Consider the following 24,202-nt stretch of genomic DNA (forward strand, 5'->3'; position numbering starts at 1 on the left):
GGTCCGAATTGTGTTTAATTATGATTATGCTGTTTTTAGTTCAAGTCAAACAAACCTTTGCCGTTTTCTAGGACTCAAACAAATAGATGCTAAAAAAAACAACTTTTTATCAGAGTGGATCTTTAAGTCGGGGTCCAAAAATATACTAAAACAATCCTTAACCGGTTTTATTCTGTAGTGATACGGTAGGAGGGCAACAAGTAAAAAAGCTTTATGACAGACGGATTTAATAAAACTGAAGATGTTTATTCACATCAGAAACATTATTAAACCATCACGTTTGACAGGAAGTGACCATGTGAAGGAATGTGCTACCACAATAAAAGAACTAAAATCTAAACTGTTTTCAGCCACAGCTATATTTCTAATAATTGATGGGCCCAATATTTTCAGATGGGTTTATGCCGAGTTACAAGTTTTGCAATGACTAAATCAAAAAGGAAACGATTTATAATCATACAAAAGTTAAGCTGATTTGTGTTTTTTTAACACCGCCTTAAAGGAATGCATTTTTGTAATTTGGGTGTCCAGAAGCTGATAAGAGAAAAAAAACAAATTTTTCAATGCCACAGGGTTTCCTCCTGTATTGTGTAGATTTTGGTTTTGAACCTTAGCGTGAATAAAAGTTAGCGGCATTCCTCTCCTTCATCAAATCTCCCGTTTCCTGCTCATTCTGTCCATTGCATGGCTCCCCTCCTTCATTTTGTGCCACGTTGTTACTTCAGTCTGTGTTTAATTTTCCTTTTCCCCTCCTCTTTCTTGCGTGTAACTCTGTGTTCTGTTGTTTGGCTGTTTCGTGCCGGTGGTTCACTGTCGGCTGGTTGTGTGTCTGTCTCCGTGTGTCGTCGCGGTGGGTGTTATCTAGGTTTGGCCAGCAAAGTCATTTGCACTCAACAGTTTCAAAAGATACCGCTGGTTCCCCCGGCAACGGTTGCCCCTGCCAACGCGGTTGTCAACGGCAACGACACCACGTTTCATCAGATCCATATCCTGCCTCCACCGCCTCCTCCTCCACCACATTCCCATCAGCCACTGCTTCCACTTTTCACTTCCTTTGGCTATAACAGGTCGCCCGTGACAACTCCACAGGGAGACACACCCACTGCCCCAGGTACACACCCACTTTTCATTATTATTATTATTATTATTATTATTATTAGTGTTAAAAGTAAAGCTTCAAGGGATCCCTTCTCATTGCTATTTCATAAATCCTTTTTTTGCCAAAAGTTCAACTTTAATTGATCGTGTGAAATTCGAATTTGTGTCAGCAAACGTTCTCTGGGGAAGGTATCCTTTAAAGTTTTCTGTTCTGATCCTAATTTCTGTAAGGTTATATGTTCGTCATTATGTCTAACATTGTTTTTCTTTCCATTCTTTCTGTTAACATTCTCTTTAATGAGAGTCAATCAACCTAAAAAAAATGATGGAAGAGTTATTTGGAGCTTACTGGTAAATCTCGTAGTAGAAGTCGTAGAAATAAAAAGAAATATCAGTCTTTTAGTGGTGAAAGCTCTATGAGCAACAGTCAATTAGAAACTCTCTGACATGGCTCCACTATCCTCATCAGGACCCCCGTTGTCCTCTAAAGGCCCCATCACTCAGCCACTACGTACATTTTGCTGTATACTGCATAGATGAAAATTGGTCATGCGAGAATAGACGTGGAAAATGTGAGAAAAGTTGTGGTCTTGGGTAACTTTGCTTCAAAGGTGGTGAGCACCTTTAACCCTTGTGCTATGTTATTGGGTCCAGATGACCCCACCCTTACCTTGCCGTGTTCTCCCTACCATGACAAAGATGGATAAAGGTGGAAAAATTTCATGTAACCCATGGACACCAGTGAAGATCACAAATCATTGAAGAAAAAAGGTTCAGAGCACTGTCTAGAGGGTCTAGATGACCCCACTCCCAACGTTAACGTGCCTCCAAGGTCTTGTGGGGTCATCTGGACCCCACAAGACAGTGCGCTGAACAAGCCGACATCCCACTCCCAACGTTAACGTGCGCTGGGAGTGGGATGTCGGCTTGTTCAGCGCACTGTCTTGTGGGTTCCAGATGACCCCACAAGACCTTGGAGGCACGTTAACGTTGGGAGTGGGGTCATCTGGACCCCACAAGATAGCAGAAGGGTTAGACATGGTACATAAGCTACAGCCACAGGAACAGAAACAATAGAGCCATCTAGTGTTAAGTCATGCTATTACATGTAACATTATACATGTCAAAACTGACTGTTACCATCAGCTTTAAATAAGCTAATCTAATAGTCTAAGAGATTTTTAAAAAGCCATCTCAAACCTGTGTTTGGTTTACTTGTGGTATATCCCGATTTCCTTCACATTTTTCTTTCTTTTCATTAGTTTTTCCATTTCTTTTTCCTTTAGTTTTTTTCCTTTTTCTCTGTTCTTATCACCGTTGCAGCTGCCACGACGACCCTCCCTAGTTCCCCACTGATATACCGCATACACTCCTCCAACCCTGACTAGACTGTGTTCTTGTCCTGTCCTTGTCCTGTGGTGCCATCTTATGATCTGTTTAACGTTCCTTTATCCCGCCGGACCTCAGACCGAAACATGTTTGTGTTGAGAGGAGAGAGGTAGAAGCTGTAACAGGTAAATAAAACCCAAAGAGACAGCGGTCAGTCAATGAAACTTCACATTGGTCAACAGTTTTCTACATGTTATTACTAAGTTTAAAGTGCAAAATACCAGACAAAACCTTGACCCGCATCAGTAAAGTAAAGCTTGTTATAAACTGTCAGGTTTACTTAAAACTAGTAAGGATTTTGAAGGTAAGGTAAGCTCATCTGTGAACGAGCGCCTTCTGTGGACGCCGTTTTGTCACCTCCAGGAGACTGACGTCTTTCTGACGGATTTGCTGACCTTCAACACTAAAATCTAAGAAAAGTACTAATCCATTAATAACAGGATGTCTTTAATCTCCCTAACGTTGCTGCAAAGCAGCATTTGTACCAATGAGTGGATTTAAAGGGCAGTAGAAGGTCCACTTTTTTTCATTTGTCTACATGGAGGGAAGGAAAATGGCCACAAGAAGGAGCTGTGTTGTCACATGAAAGCAAAGGAAATTGTTATTTTTCACTGGAGCACTGCATACCCCACATATAAACCATTAATAAACCCTTCCTAGATGTTTTTAATGGTTTATGAAGCTCTCCAAATGCACTACAGCAGCCCCATTGCGATGCTTAACATATATAATCACACACGTATGGATGTATTATATATGTGTGTGTATGTAAATTACGGGATATATGTGTATATACACAGGAATGGAGAAATATATTTATTTATGTGCTACGTTTTCATTTATCTATATGCTGTATTTTCCTGTGTGTGTTTGTGAGGATGAGATGGAGAGAATGTATGAAGATTGAAGCGTTTGGTCTCTTTTTAGATTAATAAACCCTCTTTTTTTAATTTCCCTTCTCCCCGCTGGGCCCTGTCTGTATTTTATTATTTTCCATTTTTCATTACTGCCTGATGTGTCACAATTCCAGTTTTAGGAAGTGTGGAATATCAGGCGCGTTTGAAAAATTGAATCATGGTCTTAAACAAAACAAGGGCAAGTAGAAGCAAAGCTATAAATAAAAGATGACTTACAAAAAAATGAAAAGAAATGTGCCTCTTTAGAGAATCTTGTTGATGTATCTGTTCAAAACTGCTTTCAGAGAAGCTCCAATACAAACCTTCAAGGCCTGCTCCCTAAGCCATGGGTGCGATTTACTGAATCAGAATTTAAGTCCTATGTGACGTAACAAAGTTCAAAGTAAAGTTTAAGAATTTTATAAAACACAACCTGTGTTATATGGTGTCCAAATTCACTCAATACTCACCGGTTAGTCCACGAAACAGAGCGTTCACCATTTTGTCGGGGTGTCCGAATCTACTATTCAAAAATCCAGTGTTCTAGAAATTTACCAGAAGTAACTAGTGGCTGTGTCCAAATGTCTTCCCTAACCCCCAACCACTAAAAAACTAAAGAGTGTTGGACTATGTAGTGCAATTCAGACTCCATGCTCACGACATTACACTTTTTTAAATTGGCGAATATGGTGTCACCGATTTCACAAAGTAAAAGCCTAATAAATACAACTATTAATGAATCAACTGTGTTTTGAAGATGAAAAACGTTGATGGTTTAAAAAAAAATACATTTAAATACATTTTTTTGCAAAAATTGTTCAATTACAATGCATTGTGGTCTATATGACCCGATCTAGTGAGCGTCGGTGCACTCTGTTTTTTTACCGAGACTTCTGAGAAATTTCTAGAGCACTTTATTATGGAATTGTAGATCCGGACAGCACTACAAAATGGTGAAAGCACTATATAGTAAACTATGTAGTGAGTACTGAAGGAATTCGGACACAGCTATTGTGTATCGCTGCTAACTTGATTTTCAAATATCGACCACGATGCATTGCATTTTAACAAGTAATTTGAAAAAAGTGGATTCATATATAGTTTTCGTAAAATGTTCATATTTATTTGGCTTTTACTTTGGCATATTTGACGTTTAATAAAAAAAGTAGAGCATGGTGTCCGAATTACGTTAAAATCCAGGAAACTGGATAGTCCTGCGCTGTATCATTAGGAAGCAGTGAGGGAATTCACGTATAACCCTGGAATACTTCATGATATTAGCGTTAGCATGTCATTTCCTGTACCCGTGTACGCTATTTTTTTAGCATTTTCCAGTACGAGTGTTAGCATGCTACACTGTCTGTATCAGAGTAAGCATGTTTTTTTGGATATTTTAGCTTTAAAACGTCCTTGTCCACAATATTTGTTTACTTAGCGACTGTTTGCACTTAGCGGAGCAGAACTTGTAGACTCATTTAAAGAAAAAGTGACATTGAAGTGGTAACTTTAAATCCGTGTCAGCAAGTTACATGTGCTTCAGCGTTAGCTCATAATTTCCTCTAGAGTTTGTTAGCAAACCATGTGCATCATGATAATTTTTTACTCTGCAACATTAGCAGGCAATGGTTTGATTATCAAAGTTGTACCTCTCTGGGCTGTGACAGGGCAAACGGCTTCAGCAGGAGGGTTTCCCAAATCTACCGGAGAATTTGCCAATGTTGTTGCAGTTTTCTTGTGAAGCTTTTAAGGCGTTGTTTGTGGCTAGCTCAATCTGGAATTTCCAACTCTTTAAATTATGGCTGATTAAACACAGAAATACAAATCTGATGTTTTGGAAAGATGTAAAATATACAAAGTAATTTGAAGCTAATTTGTGTTTTTGGCTCAATAACTTTGTGTTCCTAACACTTCTGGACTGTCGCAGCACACTGAAAAACCCACTAACTAATTACTCTGTGTACTTACTTGGACTACGAACCCATTTGCAGGCCAGATCAGTGACGGCATGGTATCAAGTACCGCCATCTTTGGAGATAGAGAAATGTAAACACTAAACATAAGTACAGGTGTGGACAAAAGCAAAAGGCCCATTCAAAGAGGCGAATCCTCTTTAATCCCCGTTTCCCCGGGGACAGCAGCTCCTCGGGGTTAGTTTAGGGTAGACGAGCGTTAATGGTGGTGTTCTGTGTTGAAGGTTGTCGAGGCTCAGAGGCAAGTCCTCACAGTTCTCCCACTCCATCCAGCGGGCCCCATGGAGGCTCCAATGAAGAAATCTGGGTTCTGCGCAAGCCCGTGGCAGGTAACTAAGCTGCGCTGCGCTGAGCCCTCGACCGCTGACTCCTTAGAGTCTGCCCAGGGGCCAAACAGTATCTGACGTCTGCAGGCAAAATCTATTCTGCCCGGCACCTCTAACGGCGTGTGCCTGTGGTACAACTGGAGCCGAACCTGCCGGTGTGCTGGTTTGAGCCAGTTTATGTCTGAGGGCTCTCAGATACTCTTTGACCTGCTCCTGACAGCCTCCCATGTTATGCTTATCCGTCATCTGAAACCCAGCTGAACTCCGTAGCCTCATGTGTAGGCTGCAGGCATCTGCATCGGTCTACAGTCTGTGTGCGTGTGTGACTTTGCAACTGGTTTTACTGGGATGCTACATGTGGGGGAGCTGAGGAGGAAAGGCTGGCAATGAATGCAAAAGTGAGCGGCATGTCTCGACTCCACTCTTGAGTTCGTCCTTCAGTCGTCCGTCAAACTGTCTCTCCGTCCTGTCCATCCATTCACCCGCTGCCCAGTGCATTTCAGTGGAGAGTTCTCACAGTGTTCTCTTGGAAGTCGGCTAAACCACTGTGTCTGTTTGTGTGTCTGTGTGACTGGATGTACTGTTGTTTTGACACAAACTGCACATATTGTTTGGGCGGATGTATGGCTGCATGTGGATGTTGTCGGGTGTGTGTTTGCTTGACGTAGGTGGAGACCGCAGCAGTGTGGGAAGCTCGGGAAGTGTGACCAGCTTGAGGTCTTCGGGCAGCGGTCAGAGTGCTGGCAGCGCTCCACACATTCTCCACGCGCAGGCGGAAGGCGTTAAGGTACCACACACACTGAAAACCCACCCTACTACAGTCTTAGCATCATTGGATTCTTTAAAATGGTCATTTCATGTCTCTAAAATTAGGTCACTCCAGCTGTGTCCAACATATAGCTGCAAGTGAAAAAGGCAAATATGGAAAAAATGTTTTACTTATGGAAGAACATTTATTCTTAGCTCTTCATCTGTTAACAGTGGATCTGTTGGTGGCGACAGCTAAACAACGCACACTGTTTGAACAACAGAGACTCTTCAACCGTTTACGCATTTAACGTCATTCCAGTGGATTCTGTAGACGAGCAACGCAGCTCCGAGATGCAACTCTTTACTGTACTTAACCCTTGTGCTATCTTATGGGGTCCAGATGACCCCACCCTTACATTGACGTGTTCTCCCTACCATGACAAAGGTGGATAAAGGTGGAGAGGATTTCATGTAAAGATCACAAATCCTTGAAGAAAAAAGGTTCAGCACACCGTCTAGTGCAGTGGTTCCCAAACTTTTTCTGCAGGGCCCCCCTTTCTGAAGAATAGAATATTTTCGAGCCCCCCCACACTGACACAAACATACAAATCCTTTGTTTCTAAACTCCACCGCGCCCCCCCTGCAATAGGGCGCGCCCCCCAGTTTGGGAACCACTGGTCTACTGGGTCTAGATGACCCAACTCCCAATGTTAACCCTTGTGCTATCCTTTAACATTGGGAGTGGGGTCATCTATCCGGAGTATAGCGGGGTCATCTAACATCAATCCGGAGTGTTTAATTTCTTTTTTTAAATTACGACTTTAAAGTCGTGAATTTACGAGAAACAAAGTCATAAAAATTACGAGAATAAAGTCATAAAATTTATACTTAAAATCTCTTAAATTTACAAGTTTTTTCTCTCTCAAATTTACTAGATTTCAAGTCACAAATTTACGCCCATCTTTCATTTTCAAGCAAGGCTTCAGTAAACAGACAACTTTGATGTTTTTTTCTTGTAAACTCACAAGATTTTAAGTTGCAAATTTACGAGAAAAAAACTAATAAGTTTGCAATATTTTTTATCGTACTTTCACGACTTTAAATCTTGTAAATGTACGAGAAGAGACACCCAAGTTGTCCGTTTATTGGAGCCTAGCTTGAAGATGAAAGATGTGGAGCATTTTGTGAAGCTTCTTTTCCGGACGGGTTTCAAAAAATTCTGAACCTTTTGGCGACTCAAAATGAAATTATTGTCAGTCTTTCCGGGCTTCGGTGTCGCTAAAGCGGAGTTTCATCTGTAAAATAAGGAGCTCAGAGATACGTTTGGTTGAGGAGGACCAATAATTTATTTTCATTTTTCTATTCTCCTTTTCAATCACATTCCCAGAAGTCCTTTTGTTCCCTTACGTCATGTGACTGTCATGCGCACAAGAAACACTAAAGGGGAAGGAAAACAATGTTTCATAGTCCCCTTTCTCCAGATGATACGTCCCGTTTCAACAGAAAACAACAAAGATGAATGAATTCTGAAATTCTGAATTCTGAAAAGTGCTCCTCCTCCGACGAAAGCGTCACACAGACTTAGAGATCTGAGGTCTTTGGAGGAAGAAAGGATTGAAGTAGACATCTGCAGGGACGCCGATGTTTTCATCAACGTCTGCAGAGATCCTGCAAGCCACCAATCAATGCATAAAACATTAATGAATTATAAATCAAACAAATGAGCTTCCAAACATTTGTTACGTTGCCCATGAACATTCAGCTCACCTGTTCCATTAAGTTTAGTCAGTCTACTCCGCTGCTGCGCGGCGTTCACCTGCTGCCCTGTGTGTTCTCTTCGACTTTGATGTAAAAAAAATTTACGAGAAAAAAGTCGTAAATTCACGACTTTAAATCTCGTAATTTTACTTCTTTTGTTTTGTGGCCCTGAAACTCTGTCGTAAAATACAAAACACGTTTTAGAAGAAAAAAATGGAACCAAATTTGACCCCATTGGTTCTCTGGGGTAAACAATTTTCCTTCCTGCTATTTAAAAGAAAAGATTTTAAAGTTGATAGAAAATCACAACACAGATTAATTATTAAATCATCTGATAAATCACAAGATGAGTATCTGGACAGGCTGACCGGAACTCCTTTTTAGGTGTGCATTATCACTGTGGATCACTTTTTAATCCACAGCCACTCAGAATTCACCCATACCATGGTGTATTTACAAAAATAGGTAACAAGCTGCTGAAGGCTGATCATTATTAGTGCCAAATGTCGATGTTTACCAAAAAAGGGCGGGGCCTGTCCACAGACACATAGATGAGGTGTTGAATGGTGGCTCATGAAGCACCTATGCGTCTTTCTATTCTCACCTGTCTGCAGTCAAACTGCAGATCGCTGGTTTGGACACCTGAGCAGGATTTACCCAGGTTTACTGTTCTGCTCCACTGTAACAGCTCAGAGACGATCGAATATTCTGGTTGGAGCTTGAATTTTCTGGATCTAAATGCAAAATGGTCTGAAATAAACTATCTAAAATATTAACATTGAAGCGGTGCCAAATGACTGCAAATAAATGAAAATACTTATAAATGTGCATCTTTGTGTAATTCCAGCTTCTGGCCACGGTGTTGTCACAGTCGGCCAAAGCCAAGGAGCATCTAATGGAGCAGTCCAAGTCTGTGGACCAGCCTGCAGGTAAGACGGGTGAAACTTTAAGCTGCTTTAAGGTATTTTAAAAACAAAAACGGGTTGAAAAAAACAGACAATTAAAAAGTACGAGTCAACTTTGAAAGCTGTGGTGGTGAGTTTTTCACACAGATCTTGGCTGGTTCAGCAGACAGATGGTAAAGCAGGAGCTGTGGGAGGAGGCGCAGAAAGCTGCGATTGGCTCACTGTGTTTTAGTCTCTCAGAAAGCAAACGTGTGATTGGCTGTTGGTCTGAGCGCCGATGGAGATAGAGCAGAAATCGTCCGACAGGTTTCAGACAATCTGACTCAACGGATCTGGTGTTTCTTTTCCCCCAAACAGCCTCCACTCGGACAGCGAGCCAATCGGGCTGTCCGCTACACGAAGCGCCGCCTTATGATGCCACGGCAACCAGGAAGGGGGAGGGCCCAGTCGAAGGGAAGGTAGGACGGCCCCCTCTGTCCACAGACTGAGCGTAAAAGCGCTCCTCTCGTGCACACAGTCGCCTGCATCAGATGATGAGAATGTATCTGCGCCGCCACCTCACCCGCTCTTAACCACCACTCTTGTGCATGCACGCAATCACACACACACACACACACACAATGATGTCCCAGCGGTTCCTCTCACAGCTGGCTTCATCCGTGCTGCGAGTGTTTGGATGCAGCCACGACACGGTGAGTGTGTGACTGGATGTGGTGATTCCTGTGCAGCCATCAGAGAGCGTATGCTGTTCTTTTTTCCATTTCTTTTCCTCATCACTCACTCCTTTTGGTTGCAGCTTCTCTTCCTCCATTGCAGCTTCTTACTTATCTCTTTCCCCGGGGGTTAGATCTCAAAAACCAGCAACACCTATCTTAAGGGGCTGTTTGCAGGTGTGTTGGGGTGTGGGAGTACGACATGAAAAAAGGGGTCAAATCTCCCGTTAAATCCTCAACAATGAAATGACATTTGGTAAAAAAATAAAGAAAAAACTATAAATAAAGCTTTGGGTTTGGACGCTGAAAAACCGCGGAGCATCTTTGAACGGCAGGTGGTCATGGTGAGCGTGCCTGCAGTTTTTGTGTGTGCTGCTATGTAAAGCATGGTCTAATGACCATCTGTTAGCCACTGTGGAGTCCTGATTCCTCACTGGACTGTCGTCTGATCCGTCCCCCATGAGGGACGAGCTCGAAGAGGAAAAACCGGACATCATGAAGGAGCTGTGAGGAAGATGATGCAGAAAAGAGGAGCACCGACACCAGGGTAGATAAAATTAACCCTTGAAGACCTCAGCTCTGGCGTAGGCGTAACTCTTCAATTGTTTACGTGATTTCAGAACAGCCTCTGTGCTCTAGTATGTATCACTAAAGTCCTTCCACGATAACGTAAATTGACTGGTCGTGGTCTCTGCAACAGATTAAAAAACGTATTCAAACAAGCTCCATGAAGCGTTAGCTATAGAACCTCAGCCAATAGAACTGCTGTTTTAATATGAATAACAATAATAAAACCATTTCATATGTGTGGTTTTGGTCCTTTTATTGTAATGGCCGTCCACTCTGCTGTTCTCATTTGTCACCCTTCCGAATTCCTCTGCCCCCCTCCTGCCCCAACATAAAATGTTCTCGCTCCGCCACTGACTGGAGTCATGTAAACGTGTCTAATTCAGAGTTGAATTCTTTGGTAAATTTAACATAAAGGTAACCAGATGGAGCATTTTTACCAATTAATACTATGTAGCTACAGGGGGGGCCCAAGTCTGGGTCTTGCTGTGCCGGTCCTCACCCTGGTTAAAATACAAAGTTGTGTCAGGAAGGGCAACCAGCGTAAAACTGTCTGCCGAACCAAATATCCAAATCAGCGAAAGCTGATTCGCTGCGGCGACCCCCGAAGGGAAAAGCCAAGAACAACAACTGGGAGGAAAAAAGAAAGAATCTAAGATACAGTGGGGCAAAAATCATTTTTTTGCAAGAATTAGATCTGTAATGTTCATCGTGGTACTCTGGTACCAATGATGAAAACCATTGGTCCCAGACATTTGTGTCTTCTGATGTAACCGCTAGTTCACCTGTTTCCCCATCACTAAGGCCGTCACGCAGTGAGGAAGAGTCTGGATTACAAGAAAAGGACAAAAACAGTACCTAATTACCCAAAGTTTGTCTCAGCATTTCAGAAACCACCTCTACAGATAAAGACATGGCTAAGCTATGGGTCCCTAGTCTCAAGCATTCTCTATAACCTGTTTGTGCTGAAAGTTGAGAGAAGAGCTCTGGACTCCTCTTCCACAGGTATTATTCCCAGACTCTGGTTCTGAAACACGGACAACGGCTAAGTCAAGATCAAAGCCCAGGAACTGGATGACTTCATGCTTTTCATCAATTCTGTTGACAAAAAAATCCACTCATGAGGATGCTGAGGAGAGCCTAGCTATTTGGGACTTTTCACTGATCATTGGAGAGGACAGGCATCTATCTACAAGTTTACAGAATACCCACGCATTCATACAGATCAGTACTTCGTAACCCTTGTGCTATCCTAGGCACTTTAACATTGGGAGTTGGGTCATCTAGACCCACTAGACAGTGCTCTGAACCTTTTTTCTTCAATGATTTGTGATCTTCACTGGTGTCCATGGATTACATGAAATCTTTCCACCTTTATCCACCTTTGTCATGGTAGGGAGAACACGTCAATGGAAGGGTGGGGTCATCTAAGATAGCACAAGGGTTTATTAACTTGAACCACCAGCTACAGCACAAACCTGGTCTCATCGGAACCTTGCAGCACAGAGCTCAAGAAATGTCCAAAGTGGGATGTAGGAAGAAAGAGAAACAACGCTTACGTCAAGCTTTCATGGATTGACCATGGAGTTCTCCAAAGATCCTCCTGCTTAAAACCAGCACATGTCCAGGCCCGTCTACAGTTCTGCAGAGACCATATGGATGATCCAGATAAACGTCATGGTTGGATGAAACCAAAATGGAAATCTTTAGTTTAAGTGCCACTCACCGTGCTGAAGAACACCACATTCACTGTGAAGCGGGGGTGTGGAAACATTATGGTTTGTCACTGCTTTTTGCAAAGGTAACAGGACAATTGATCTGTATTAAGGAGTGGATGAATATATGGACATATTATGGTCAAAATCCTCCTTCCATGAGTGAGACCATTGTCTCACTCTGTTTCAGCATTACAGTGGTCCCAAACACATTGCCAAGGCAACCAGAGGGCATCTACGTAAACAGCATTTCAAGGTTCTGTAGTGGTCTAGCCAGACTCTGGATCTCAATGAAACAGAGAATCTATGAAGGGAAGTGAAAGTCTGTGTTGCCCAGCAACAGTCGCAAAACATCACAGCTCTTAAGAAGATCTGCATGTAGGAATGGACCGAAATAGCAGCAACTGTGCAAACCTGCTGAAGACCTTTGACCTCTGACATTACCAACCAAGTATAGAGGTGAATGTTTGTCATAGACCAAATCTTTATTTTCTGCATGGGTTCTGGATTCTTTGTTTACATTCTGTCTCTCACAGTGAACGTTTATCTATGATGAACATCACAGACCAAACTCAGCTTTTAAAGTAGAACATCTTCCAGAACCAGATGACTAAAATACACTTGTCTTCATGTAGCCTCTGTTCAGCAGATGACGACTGAAGACTGAAGAACCAGTCTACTTTATATTTGTCTATGTTCTGTTACTAACAGCAACTATTTCCAAATATTCTTTTTTTATACAAATACAGATTAGCTTCAAGTTTCTTTGTTTTTTTTTACAAATGTCGTGTCCTTCGTTCTCACAAATTAAGACCACCAGAGCCAAGTGGGACAAACCAGTGCAAGCGTTCTGGATCCAGACCGGTTCTGATGCTGCTGAACGGCTTTACTTTACAAAGATTGATTGAGAAATAAAACAGACATCATAAACAGCCCCTCCAAATCCTTCCGTGACCCTGCTGGTGAAAAGTGTCCATTAAGGAAGCAGACACCCTGTCAGTGACCACGTCCCCCCTGTCTTCTCTCCTGTAGAGCTCAGAGGCTGTTGTCCAATGGCTGAGTGACTTTCAGCTGCAGGTCTACGCTCCAAACTTCCTGAATGCTGGGTATGACTTGCCCACCATTAGCCGAATGACCCCGGAGGTAAGGCATGTGACCCCCGAGCCCCAGATTTTACACCCCCCGTTAACAGAGCAAAGTGAAAACTAGCCAGGCCCCCCACCCCCACCCCCCTTCCCTCCCTGTGCTGTCCTCTTATGCATGAATGTCATTTCCCTAAAAGACGACACCTGAACCGCCTGTGCTTCCTGTCGCACCTGCCCTGGTTTCCCTTTTACCCCTGAACTGGTGCGGTCCTGCCTTCGTCTCTCTGAGATCACAACAACAAAACATCTAAAACTAGTTTGTCATGAAACTTTCAAGAAATACACCATTTTAAGCTTTGGGAAACCTTGAAAGTGAACTGGAAATGTTTTACAAATAAAACAAAATACTACATTTTCCACACTACAGGGCGCACCAGATTATAATGTGCATTGTCAATTAATTGTCTACTTTTGAACTTATAGATCTTTAAAAGGCGTTGGATAAATACACTGCAGAGTAGCAGCTTTGTCTATATTTTAAATTTGGCTTCAGTTCATTGATTTATTTAAGCACTGACCTAAATTCAATCATTTCAGTGTGTAAAAGAATCCCAAATCATCATGCTTTCACCGCCATGCTTGACAGAGTGCATGAGAAGCTTTTGCAAAGACAGCAGTTTGGCTGAGACTCTTGGTGGTCCTCGTCCAATATTTTCGTTGGGAGTTTTGTTGGAAATTGGATGCTTTGTGAAGCCTGTAGATCCAACCTAAGGTGAACCTGGAGAACGTCCGCTGACAGGAAACCAACCTGCCGTGTTGAAGGTTTTCTCTGTGGTAAAGTTCTTCCACAGCAGCCAGGAAACATGGTGGTGGACGTCATGAACGCAGGACCCCTGGCTCTGTGCTGGGAACTAAAACTTTGGTAAATGAACGCAAAAACTAAATGTAAACAAGAAAAATCTGAAACAAGGGGACGACTACAACAAAATAGAATAGAATAGAATAGAACAGAATAGAATAGAATAGAAATGTATTGATCCCACAAAGGGGAAATGACTACAGCTCTATGAAAAACAGTAGAGAGGTTCAAGAGAGAACCTGTCCCTTTTAAATACATGAACTTGAAATATAAATATTTAAAAAAAGAAATATATAATTTAAAACTTAACAAAGAAACCAAACTTCCCTAACTGCATTTAGTGAAACAGTTTTATATTTTTATATCTGACATTTCATAAACAGAATGCTTCGATCAGCAAAACATTTTAGTTCTTTTTTAAAAATCTGTATGTCTGGTTATGATCAGTTCATCAAGACAGGAAAAGTTCCAGGAATTCTGTGTTTTACATGAACTTAAATCTGATGGAAGATAAAAAAATAAACAAAAGGAACCTGTAATAACGATTACCATCATATTCTTTTGTACAGAAAATACATTTGTTGCTTAAAAATTAACGATTCATCAGATTTTATCATTAAAAACATTAAATATTCATCTACACAATACATTTTTTATGGACAAAAATGCAGATTTTCAGGTGAGGGGTTTTTAGAGCTCATAAAATCAGGCTGCTTCTTCCATTTGCATTCATGCAAACATTGTGAAAACATTTTCTATCAATTGAAACTTGACAAAAATTAGCATGACGCTGAATTGATGTGTATTTTTTCAAGCTTTTTATCATTGCAGACTTTTTCTTTACTTTTTTTGACACATTCACATCTTCTCCTCTGTTGGCAGAAGCTTTCTTTAGATGTTTTTTTTTTTTTTCTTGTGCTGCGAGCTTTCCTTGGTGTGAGTCTGTGAGTGGCAGAGAAGGCGTCTCCTGGGTTCGGAGCACTTTGTGTGTTCTGGGACGGCGTCTCATGTGTGTTTGCTTGTGCGTAGGACCTGACAGCGATCGGGATCACCAAACCGGGTCACAGGAAGAAGATTACAACGGAGATCAACAAACTTAGTGCCACAGAATGGCTGCCTGAGCAGAAACCTGTGAGTTCAACTTAACACAAACGCACAAATGCAGCCTTCAACACAAACCTCAACTTTAGGAAACAACACCACTCACAATAAGTTCAGGATATTGTGAAAAACTCAGTGGATGCTGTCAACAGTTTTTGTGCAGATTTTCAGGATAGGGAGGTAAACTGTATCAGGGTGTTAGAAACACCACACTTGGCCTTTTCCACATCAGGGTCTCACTGTGTTTAGTGTGTCTGACTTATAGGAGCCAAAACCAAAACATTCTAAAAGAAAACTCTTTTCAGCGTGGCCTCAATGTCGACATTCTGTGGGGATAAAAAGCAGATTTAGTCAGTAAGTCATTCCAAGTTCCTCATTCAAAGAGCCACAGAGACACGACACCACTGAACGGACGAGCGGCATCTCCTGGCCACAGCGCCTTCAGGTTGATGGTTGACAGACCACAACCATGACCAGAACCTAATGACCTCTGACCTCAGACATGGTTTAGCAAACGCCACACAGCTGCAGGCCCGTTTACCAGATGTGAGGGGTTCTAGGGTCTCCAGACGAACCATTCGACTCCACCGCTCTGACTAGAATGACAGACGACCGCTGCAGGTGACTCCACCCACATAAAGACACCGCCGTGAACGTTTGCAGTGAAGACCACGTGACCTGGACGATGCAGCAACCGTCTACCGTCCTGTTCACGGATGAGTGTCAGGTCACCGTGCTGTAACCATGGTCATCAGCGTTGGTGGAGAAGGCGAAGGGAGCGATACGTCGAGGTCAACGTGGTCTCCAGGGTCCACTTTGGTCTGGGCAGGCATCACCAGTTAGCTGTAGATGGTCCAGTCTCATCAGCATAGAACCATCATCATCAATTGAACACTGACCTGAACCCCATAGACCACGTGTGGGACCAGTCCAAGCAGAGACTGGATGATGGGACCTCCAAGTGACCTGGCAGAACTGCATGTAGCACTCGTGGAAGAGTGGGACGCCTCAGAACGACATCATGAGGCCAGTGAGGAGCAGGAGACGCCGCTGTCAAGCTGTCATTGCAGCAAATGGAGAGCATACCTGCTGTCGAAACAGTCAATTTTTGTTATTTGGGATAAAAAATATCAAACTAATGAAAATAGTGTGACTTCTCGTTCATTGTTATTAATATCGAAGGGAATTTTATGTATTTCATTAAATTCAGATCAAATAGGAAAAGCCCTCATGTAAAAACCCATGTAGCTTATTGTGAGTAGAGCATACATTGAAATGGATGATATTGTTCAGCAGCTGCAGCCTTTTTCAGACATCAGCTGAGCAGATATTTCTGTGGTTTTCTGACAGAACAACCTCGAGGAGTGGTTGTCCGCCATCGGGCTCAGTCAGTACCACCAGGTGTTGGTTCAGAATGGCTACGAAAACGTCGACTTCATCACCGACATCACATGGGAAGACCTGCAGGAGATCGGCATCACCAAACTGGGTACGTTTTGATTTATTCGATTTATTTAGTCGATTTATTCCCACCTTTTCCCTGCAGACCAGTAGATGTGACTAAACAAACATTTTGTTGCTTTAATTAACAAGCTTTTAGATTCTTTTAGCAGATAATTATCAAAGCGGGTGCTTTAGCAATACAGGAAAAACTTTATGAACTTTTGAAGAATTATAAAGACTAACATAAAAAACATGTTGTTTTTACTCTCCTTAAAAGTCATCTTCTGCTGCAGCTGGTGACTCTGCCCCTCCCACATACATAGATTTCTGGAGTTGTAACTAAAGCAGCAAAAACAGAGGACAGAAGTGTCCTCCTCTGGGAAACTGGTTCATGTGTCCTGGATAATGTTCATCCATCCATCTTCGTAACCCACTGAATCCCTTTTAAGGTTACGGAGTTGCTGGAGCCTATCCCAGCTCCTGTTGGGTATAGGAAGGGTACAACCTAGGCAGGTCATCAGTTTGTTGCAGCTGTATAACATTGGTGTATAAATTTACCTCAATTTTGAAAAACAAACACTTTTAATCCAAAAATGTAAAGATGATGCCGTAGGGTCGGTATTTTGAACAGAATCCCATAAGATTAAACCTCCAGGATTGGATCCTAAACTAAAATTGGGTATTTCAAATCAAATTTCTGTCTTTCCTGAGGACTGGGATTTAGGTCTGGTGATTCAATCCTGCCTTTAATCTCCATTAAAGGCCTCTGTTGGGTATTTTGTACCCATGTTTGGTCGCAAATGTTGTACAGTCTTCCATGCTGCGGAGGAAAACTCAACCTTTTTCTGGGTTCTCATCTCTGATGAGGCGGGACAGATTTGGAAATCCCAATCTGAGCAGATCTGAACAAGTTTGATCTAATCCAACCAAGTTGTGAAAACCTAGTATTCAAACTTTGATCTATGACATCGGATCAGGGGATTTGATCATCCGGATCACTCAGTTTAAAAATTAAAAGTATTATCATCCTCTCTTCTCTGTGCTCAAAAAAACGCTGCATGAGTCTATTGAAATGCACTGAAAAAACTCAAGTCTTGTTTTGTAAATGTTGTGTTCAGGTTTTCCTGCATTAAAGTCAAAGGACAAAAAGATTTCTTTTAGAGGCAAAGCGAGTGCAAAACTGGGTTTTTCATGGGGCTGAATTGATCCAGTGTTCCTCCAAAACCAGGTCACTTCAGTACCACTCTTTTTTTATGACTCAGCCAGAGAGGTCCAAGTGTAACCACAAGAAAGACGTTAGGGGGAAACGTCTTGGAAAGAAAAAAAAGAAAGTTTGTGGTCTCAGAAGACCCTGAATGTGTAAAAAATTAAATCTCAAAGTGAAAAGTTACAGTAACAGGGAACAAGTGTTGTTGACATTAAAATCTTATAAATAAACGATTAAATCTGATGGACCCCAAAGGAACCAATTTATTGGAGTGTTATATGTTTTTTTTTATGTCCAGGAACAATGTCTGTACAAAGACGGTTATTTTCATTCCATTTTTTGACTCTATCATTGCCGCAGGCCACCAAAAGAAGTTGATGCTGGCAGTGAAGAAGTTGGCAGAACTACAGCGCTTGACAGATGGGAGGGGCTCTCCGAGAAAAAAGCCACCGCCAATCACGCAACAGCAGGAACTCATGTCTATTGACAGCCCGCCCCCAGAGGGTAAGTGAAGCATCGCCTCTGACTGACTGGTTATGATTCAGCTTGATTCAGTCACAGGTAAAACACAGAGCAAAGTGAATTCATGCTAATATAACAAATTATCATATTCTAAATCAGTACCTTGATCAGTACCACAATGTACCTTTTCCATACTCTACTATACAGTCAGGTAAAAAGTATTTAGTCAGCCACCAATTGTGCAAGTTCTTCCACTTAAATGATGAAAGAGGCCTGTAATGAGAAATGAGAAAAAAAATCCAGAGAATCAAATTGTCTGATTTTCAAAGAATTTATTTGATAAATTATGTTGGAAAATAAGTATTTAGTCAACTACAAACAAGCTAGATTTCTGTCTCTCACGGACCTGTAAATTCTTCTGTAGAGAATCCTCTGTCCTCTATTCGTTCCCTGTATTGATGGCACCTCTTTAAACTGGTTATCTATAAAAAAGACACCTGTCCACAACCTCAAACAGTCACACTACAAACTCCACTATGATCAAGACCAAAGAGCTGTCTGAGGACACCAGAACCACAATGTTTGATCTGCACCAGGATGGGAAGACTGAACCTGCAATAGGTAAGCAGCTTTGTGTGAAAGAATCTACTGTAGGAGTAATTATTAGGAAATGAAAGACGTACAAGACTACTGATTACCTCCCTCCATCTGGAACTCCGGCAAGATCTCACCCCGTGGGGTCAAAGTGATCACAAGAACAGTGAGTAAAAATCCCAGAACCACACGGGGGACCTAGTGAATGACCTGCAGAGAGCTGGGACCAAAATAAACAAAGGCCATCAGTAACACACTACACCACTGCACGCCAGACGGGTCCCTCCGCTAAAGCCAGTACATGTGCAGGTCCCATCAGGTGACGTTTGCTAGAGAGCATTTGGATGATCAATCAGAGGATTGGGAGAATGTCCTATGGTCAGATGAAACCAAAATAGAACTTTTTGGTGAGAACTCTACTCGTGTTTGGAGGTGAAAGAATGCTGAGCTGCATCCAAAGAACACCATACCTAAATGGTAAATGGCGTATACTTATTTAGAACTTTTCTACCTACAAGGCCCAAAGCGCTTTATAGTCAAGACCCATTCACCCAGTCACACACACATTCACACACTGGTGGCGCTGCCGAACACTGGCGCCAACCTCCCACCAGAGGCAAGGTGGGGTTTAGTGTCTTGCCCAAGGACTTTTCGAGGCGGGAATCAAACCCGCAATGTTACGATCATGGGTCGACCGCCCTACTGCTGCACCATGGCAGCCTTTACCTACTGTATACCTACTGTAAAGCATGGGGGTGGAAACATCATGCTTTGGGGCTGGGACCAGGACGACTAATTTGTGCAAAGGAAGGAATGAATGGAGTCATGTATGGTCAGGTTTTGAGTGAAAACCTCCTTCCATCAGCCAGGGCATTGAAGATGAAACATGGCTGGGTCTTTCAGCATGACAATGATCCAAAACGCACTGCCCGGGTAACAAGGGAGTGGCTTCATAAGAAGCATGTCAAGGTCCTGGCGTGGCCAAGCCAGTATTTTCCACCATCATTTACAAATACATTCTTTAAAATCAAACATTGTGATTTTCTGGATTTTTCTCAGTTGAGGTAAACCTATGATGAAAATGACTGGCCTTTCATCTTTTTAAGTAGGAGAACTTGCACAATTGGTGGCTGAGTAAATACTCTGTGCCCCACTGTGTTTTATTAATACAGTGTTCTCTCGTTCATTGTAGGGGTCACATTCTAAAGATAACCTGCCATAGGTGAAATCCACAAACTAGTCATCTTTATTTTATTTATAATTCCTATAGATCTTTTAAGGCAGCAAAACTCCTCACTACAGATTTTATCCACTTTTCTCAGACAGACATGAACATTTTGACACATTTTCTGTCGTTTAAACTCTCAAAGTTCAAACCTTCGAAGAAAAATACGTTTTGCTCGTGATAGAAGATTTAGAGAAATTTGGCGTTATTTTACAGGAGACACGGCACAGAGGAGATATACTGACAAGGTCAAGAGTCAATTAGGACAAAGAACACAATGCACTGTAAAAAAAAAACTTGTACAAAATTACACTGAAAAGATATACAAAACAGCGAGAGGTGAATGGCATTATAGCGAGGACCACCATATAGCATGAGGGAAGGCAGTTTAGCTCATACTTGGCCTCCTTAGATTCTCTAAATAAAGTCTTTCATTTTTTTAGAGGTGATGTCTCCAAAGATGAGCACCTTCCAGGACAGTGAACTAAGCCCTGAGCTGCAAAATGCCATGACGCAGCCACGGCAGGAGGTGAAAGGTCAGCGAGTTCGCACCCTCAGCAAAGACTACGAGGAGACCACAGCAGGAGGAGGTGGGGGGCCGCCTAAGAAGGAAGCACGGACTATGAGGCAGCAGAGCAGCCAGGGGAGCACCACCTCCCACAGAGGCAGCGTGTCCTCCCAAGGGAAACACCGTCACTCCCATTCCCACTCCCAGCCGGCACCACCCTACACACCACCTCATACGCCAACCAAGACCAGGACTTCCTCTTCCTCATCCACCTCCTCTGTTCAGAGCACCGCTTCCCCACAGCCCAGATCCAGGCCGTCTCAAGAGTTGATCCAGGAGGAGCGCCCTCAGGCGCCACGCTCACACCCCCCACATTCTCCAACCCATCGCGGAGCACCCTGTCAGCTCCCCCAACAGCAATCTCAATTCCAGTTGGAGCAGCAGCCACAACCTCAGCACCACCCACAGGCAATGGATGTTAGGGAGACCCAGCAGGCTCAGCTCCCACTTCTCTGTTTACCACCAGAGGCTGAACTGGCAGAAGAAGAGGAAGCAGATCCCTCGCTTCTCCAGAAGAAACATGCACACAGCCTCAACAGAAATGCCGTCTCAGACGGGGAGTGTGATGAGAGGCCAAACAGAGACGAGAGGGAAGCAGAAACACCTGGAGGTCAGGGTCCGGCCGTTGTAAGAGGGGAAGGGGGCAAATATGCAACGGTGACTCACCGCGTGAGCCGAAGCCACTCTGTTCGCAACCAGGACAAGGGAGCCAACCGCAACCACACGCAGACCTTTGCCCTGCGCCAGAAGAAAAAAGGTCCCCCACCACCACCACCCAAACGTTCCAGCTCCGCCATCTCCAGCTCCAGTTCCAACCTGACAGAAGCCAACACAGAGCTGCAGACACTGACCACCACCGGTGGGATGTTGGACGTGCCTTACCACCAGCAGCGCAGGGCCAGCGACCTGGGGATGTCTTTGGAGACCACAGCAGTGGAGACCACCAGCATGGGTAGTGTAAGGAGCATAGCTGCCATGCTAGAGATGTCCTCCATAGGGGGTGGAGCTAAAGGCATGGCTCTTCAAAAGAACTTCCTGCAGGTAAGTAACAACTACCTTCTCCAACAAACTGTTGGGTGGTGTTTGGGGTTTAGTGTTTAGGTGCAGTCAGAGAAGTCTTTGGTTAGTGAATACTAGACTTATAAGTAAATTTCAAAACAAAAAAAAATGATGGGTGACAGAAAAATTATGGTGATTATTATATAATGCTAACGTTTAACGTTGTTTAATGCCGTGTCAAGACGTTCGATCATTAATTGCTCATAGAGTATTTCTAAGCTACATTTTCAAAACAATCAGCTGTTGATTTTCTGGTGTTTTACCCAGGTGGGAAAAACCCGCGATGCCATTGGTCTGAATGGAGAGGTGGTGAATCGAAGGCGGACCATCAGTGGCCCAGTAACTGAGCTAGTCGAGGCCGCAAAGCGTGAACAGCCAACCAACTCAGACTTACTCCCCATCTCCACCCTAACGGAAGCCTCCCCTCCCCTGCCGTCACCTCACTATACGTCATCAACGCAACCCAATTCAGGAGGCAGCGGCAGTTCAACAGAAAACCTACCATTTGCTGAAGAGGGAAGTCAAACGATTCGCCGCCAGGGGCGAGAAGGAGGAGAAGGACAGGTAGCTATCTATTTCTAAATATACATCAACGTCTGTCTGTAGCTTTTATCCAATGTCAATGTTTGTATGCAAACATTTTGCTAAGTACCAAGTAAAGACCTTTAATGCTGTCTGTTTCATGCTATCTAACTGTGTTTTACATCTAGTCAAGCAGTCTTCGCACTTTGTGTTAATAGTCTGTAAAATCTATCTTAATCTGTCTAGTCTACACTATCTCTCAATGCTTTCTTGTCTGCGCTTTTCATGTTAGCTATGCTATCTAGTTAACGTATGCTTCCTGCTCAGCATAAACGCTTTGTGCTGTCAGTGCTTTGCATTTAAGCCACTCTGACCGATGTCAAACCTGCGTTTTGTGTGCTACTTTGTCAGCAACAGCTATGCTTGAAGATTATCTAGTCTGCAATCGCTACGCTACCTTAACAATGCTGTCTAGTTTATGCTAACTGTGTATCTAGTTTATGCTAACTCTAGTTTTTGCCTTCTGCCTATCTAGTTTATGCTAATTGTCTATCTAGTCAGCTTTGTTGTACATTTTCTAGATGCGAATTTGAATGTAAACTATAGCTGTAATGCTATGATCGCTTGGCTTTTTTATTCATTTACGTTTGTCTATATAAATGTTTTTAATTGTTTGTGCTTCAATGACCTCTTACCACGAATGTATGAATTTTCCGTTAGTGTGTATTTTGTGTTTGCCTGCAGGGTGACGGCGATGGCCCCCAGCCGGACGCCGGACACACCCAGGAGGACAGAGCGGAATCAACGGGTACCCTCAAACGAAGGCCGCGCAGCTCCAAGTCCCACCCCAACGGCTCGGACTTCATCCTTCAAGAGTCATCCACCGTCAAACGACGACCCAAAAGTCGAGACAAAGAACCAGAGGGCTACACAGAACTGTCTGCAGCCAATGGACAGCCCATGAGCACCATCCAGCCTAAAACTACCCAACCAGTTCCCTATCAAAACGGCACAGTCACAGTGAAACGTTGCCAACCATCTGACGTCCCAGTGTCAGAGCCACAACCCCAGAATTATCCACAGCAAGGAGTGACCACTATCCCTCACAGAGACAGCGTGGACCATGGAGCTCCAACTGCAAATGACGGAGGTCCTTTGAGAAAGCCAAAGCCTCCGGTCTCCCCAAAGCCTGTTGTTGCACAGATAAAGAGACAAAGCACCCAACAGACCACCCAACAGGCCGCGCCCAACAAGAAGATCCCACTGCCAGGCCCTGGAACGCCTGGAAGTCCAGGTACTGACAGTGTAAAACTGTTACTGTGCACATAGCAGTTTATAAAGCCAGTATAGGAGAATTTGGGATCCTAATGGGGTATTATGAATGTTGTACTGTTGTTAAAGAGGCCCTTCAGATCTTTGGTCATAGACATTGTGGGACAGATTTAGAATTTGGCAAATTTTTTTAAGAGAAAAGATTTGAAAGATTATATGTGTCAAGTGTGGTAACTAGTGTGATGTTTTGGACAAAGCTTTAAAAACAACCTGATAGCCTTAGTCACATGCACCCATATGAGGGTTGAATAGATATGGGTGCTGCGGGTTTTTGGGTTGTCCGGGCCCATAGAGGATTGCAAAAAAGAATGGCAGCATCTAAAGGGTAATGTTTGTCTGGGAGGCTCTGATGGCCACCTCAAGAAAATTGGAACATACCATTGTCATGAGTGTGGAAGTGTATCAAGCAGGGCTCCAGACTGCGACCATTTGGTCGCATTTTGCGACCAAAATTTGAGAGTGTGCGACTGAATTTTACATCCATTCGCACATGTGCGACCAGTAAATTTGCCTCCCCCACCCTACGTATTTTTTTATACATCAAACGTGGAAGGGGCACATCAATGAGTGGCTAAAATGCGTGTAGGGGGAGGGGCCTAGAGATATTCGCGCGCGCGTAAATATCTGCGGGAAGGAAACAGAGACAAATATCATCACA

At 43.1% G+C, this 24,202-nt stretch overlaps 1 protein-coding gene across 18 annotated transcripts in view; it reads left to right on the forward strand.

The window, feature by feature from the left end:
• caskin1 (CASK interacting protein 1) overlaps positions 1-24,202 on the forward strand; it is a 117,590-nt gene that overhangs the window by 85,490 nt on the left and 7,898 nt on the right. For 2 of the 18 annotated variants that reach the window (XM_023957764.2, XM_023957765.2), the window contains exons 11-22: positions 866-1,111; positions 5,578-5,682; positions 6,348-6,466; positions 9,035-9,116; positions 9,450-9,550; positions 13,120-13,230; positions 15,061-15,162; positions 16,483-16,621; positions 18,143-18,286; positions 20,507-21,672; positions 21,958-22,254; positions 22,933-23,506. In XM_023957764.2, the coding sequence (XP_023813532.1) occupies positions 866-1,111; positions 5,578-5,682; positions 6,348-6,466; positions 9,035-9,116; positions 9,450-9,550; positions 13,120-13,230; positions 15,061-15,162; positions 16,483-16,621; positions 18,143-18,286; positions 20,507-21,672; positions 21,958-22,254; positions 22,933-23,506 (3,186 nt within the window). The remainder of the gene's footprint in view (positions 1-865; positions 1,112-5,577; positions 5,683-6,347; positions 6,467-9,034; positions 9,117-9,449; positions 9,551-13,119; positions 13,231-15,060; positions 15,163-16,482; positions 16,622-18,142; positions 18,287-20,506; positions 21,673-21,957; positions 22,255-22,932; positions 23,507-24,202) is intronic. The other 16 variants (XM_078951126.1, XM_078951127.1, XM_078951131.1 and 13 more) reach the window with 13 other exon arrangements.

Source organism: Oryzias latipes, chromosome 8 (genome assembly GCF_053564925.1).
Source record: "Oryzias latipes strain Hd-rR chromosome 8, Olatipes_Hd-rR_3.1".
NCBI classification, from domain to species: Eukaryota; Metazoa; Chordata; class Actinopteri; order Beloniformes; family Adrianichthyidae; genus Oryzias; species Oryzias latipes.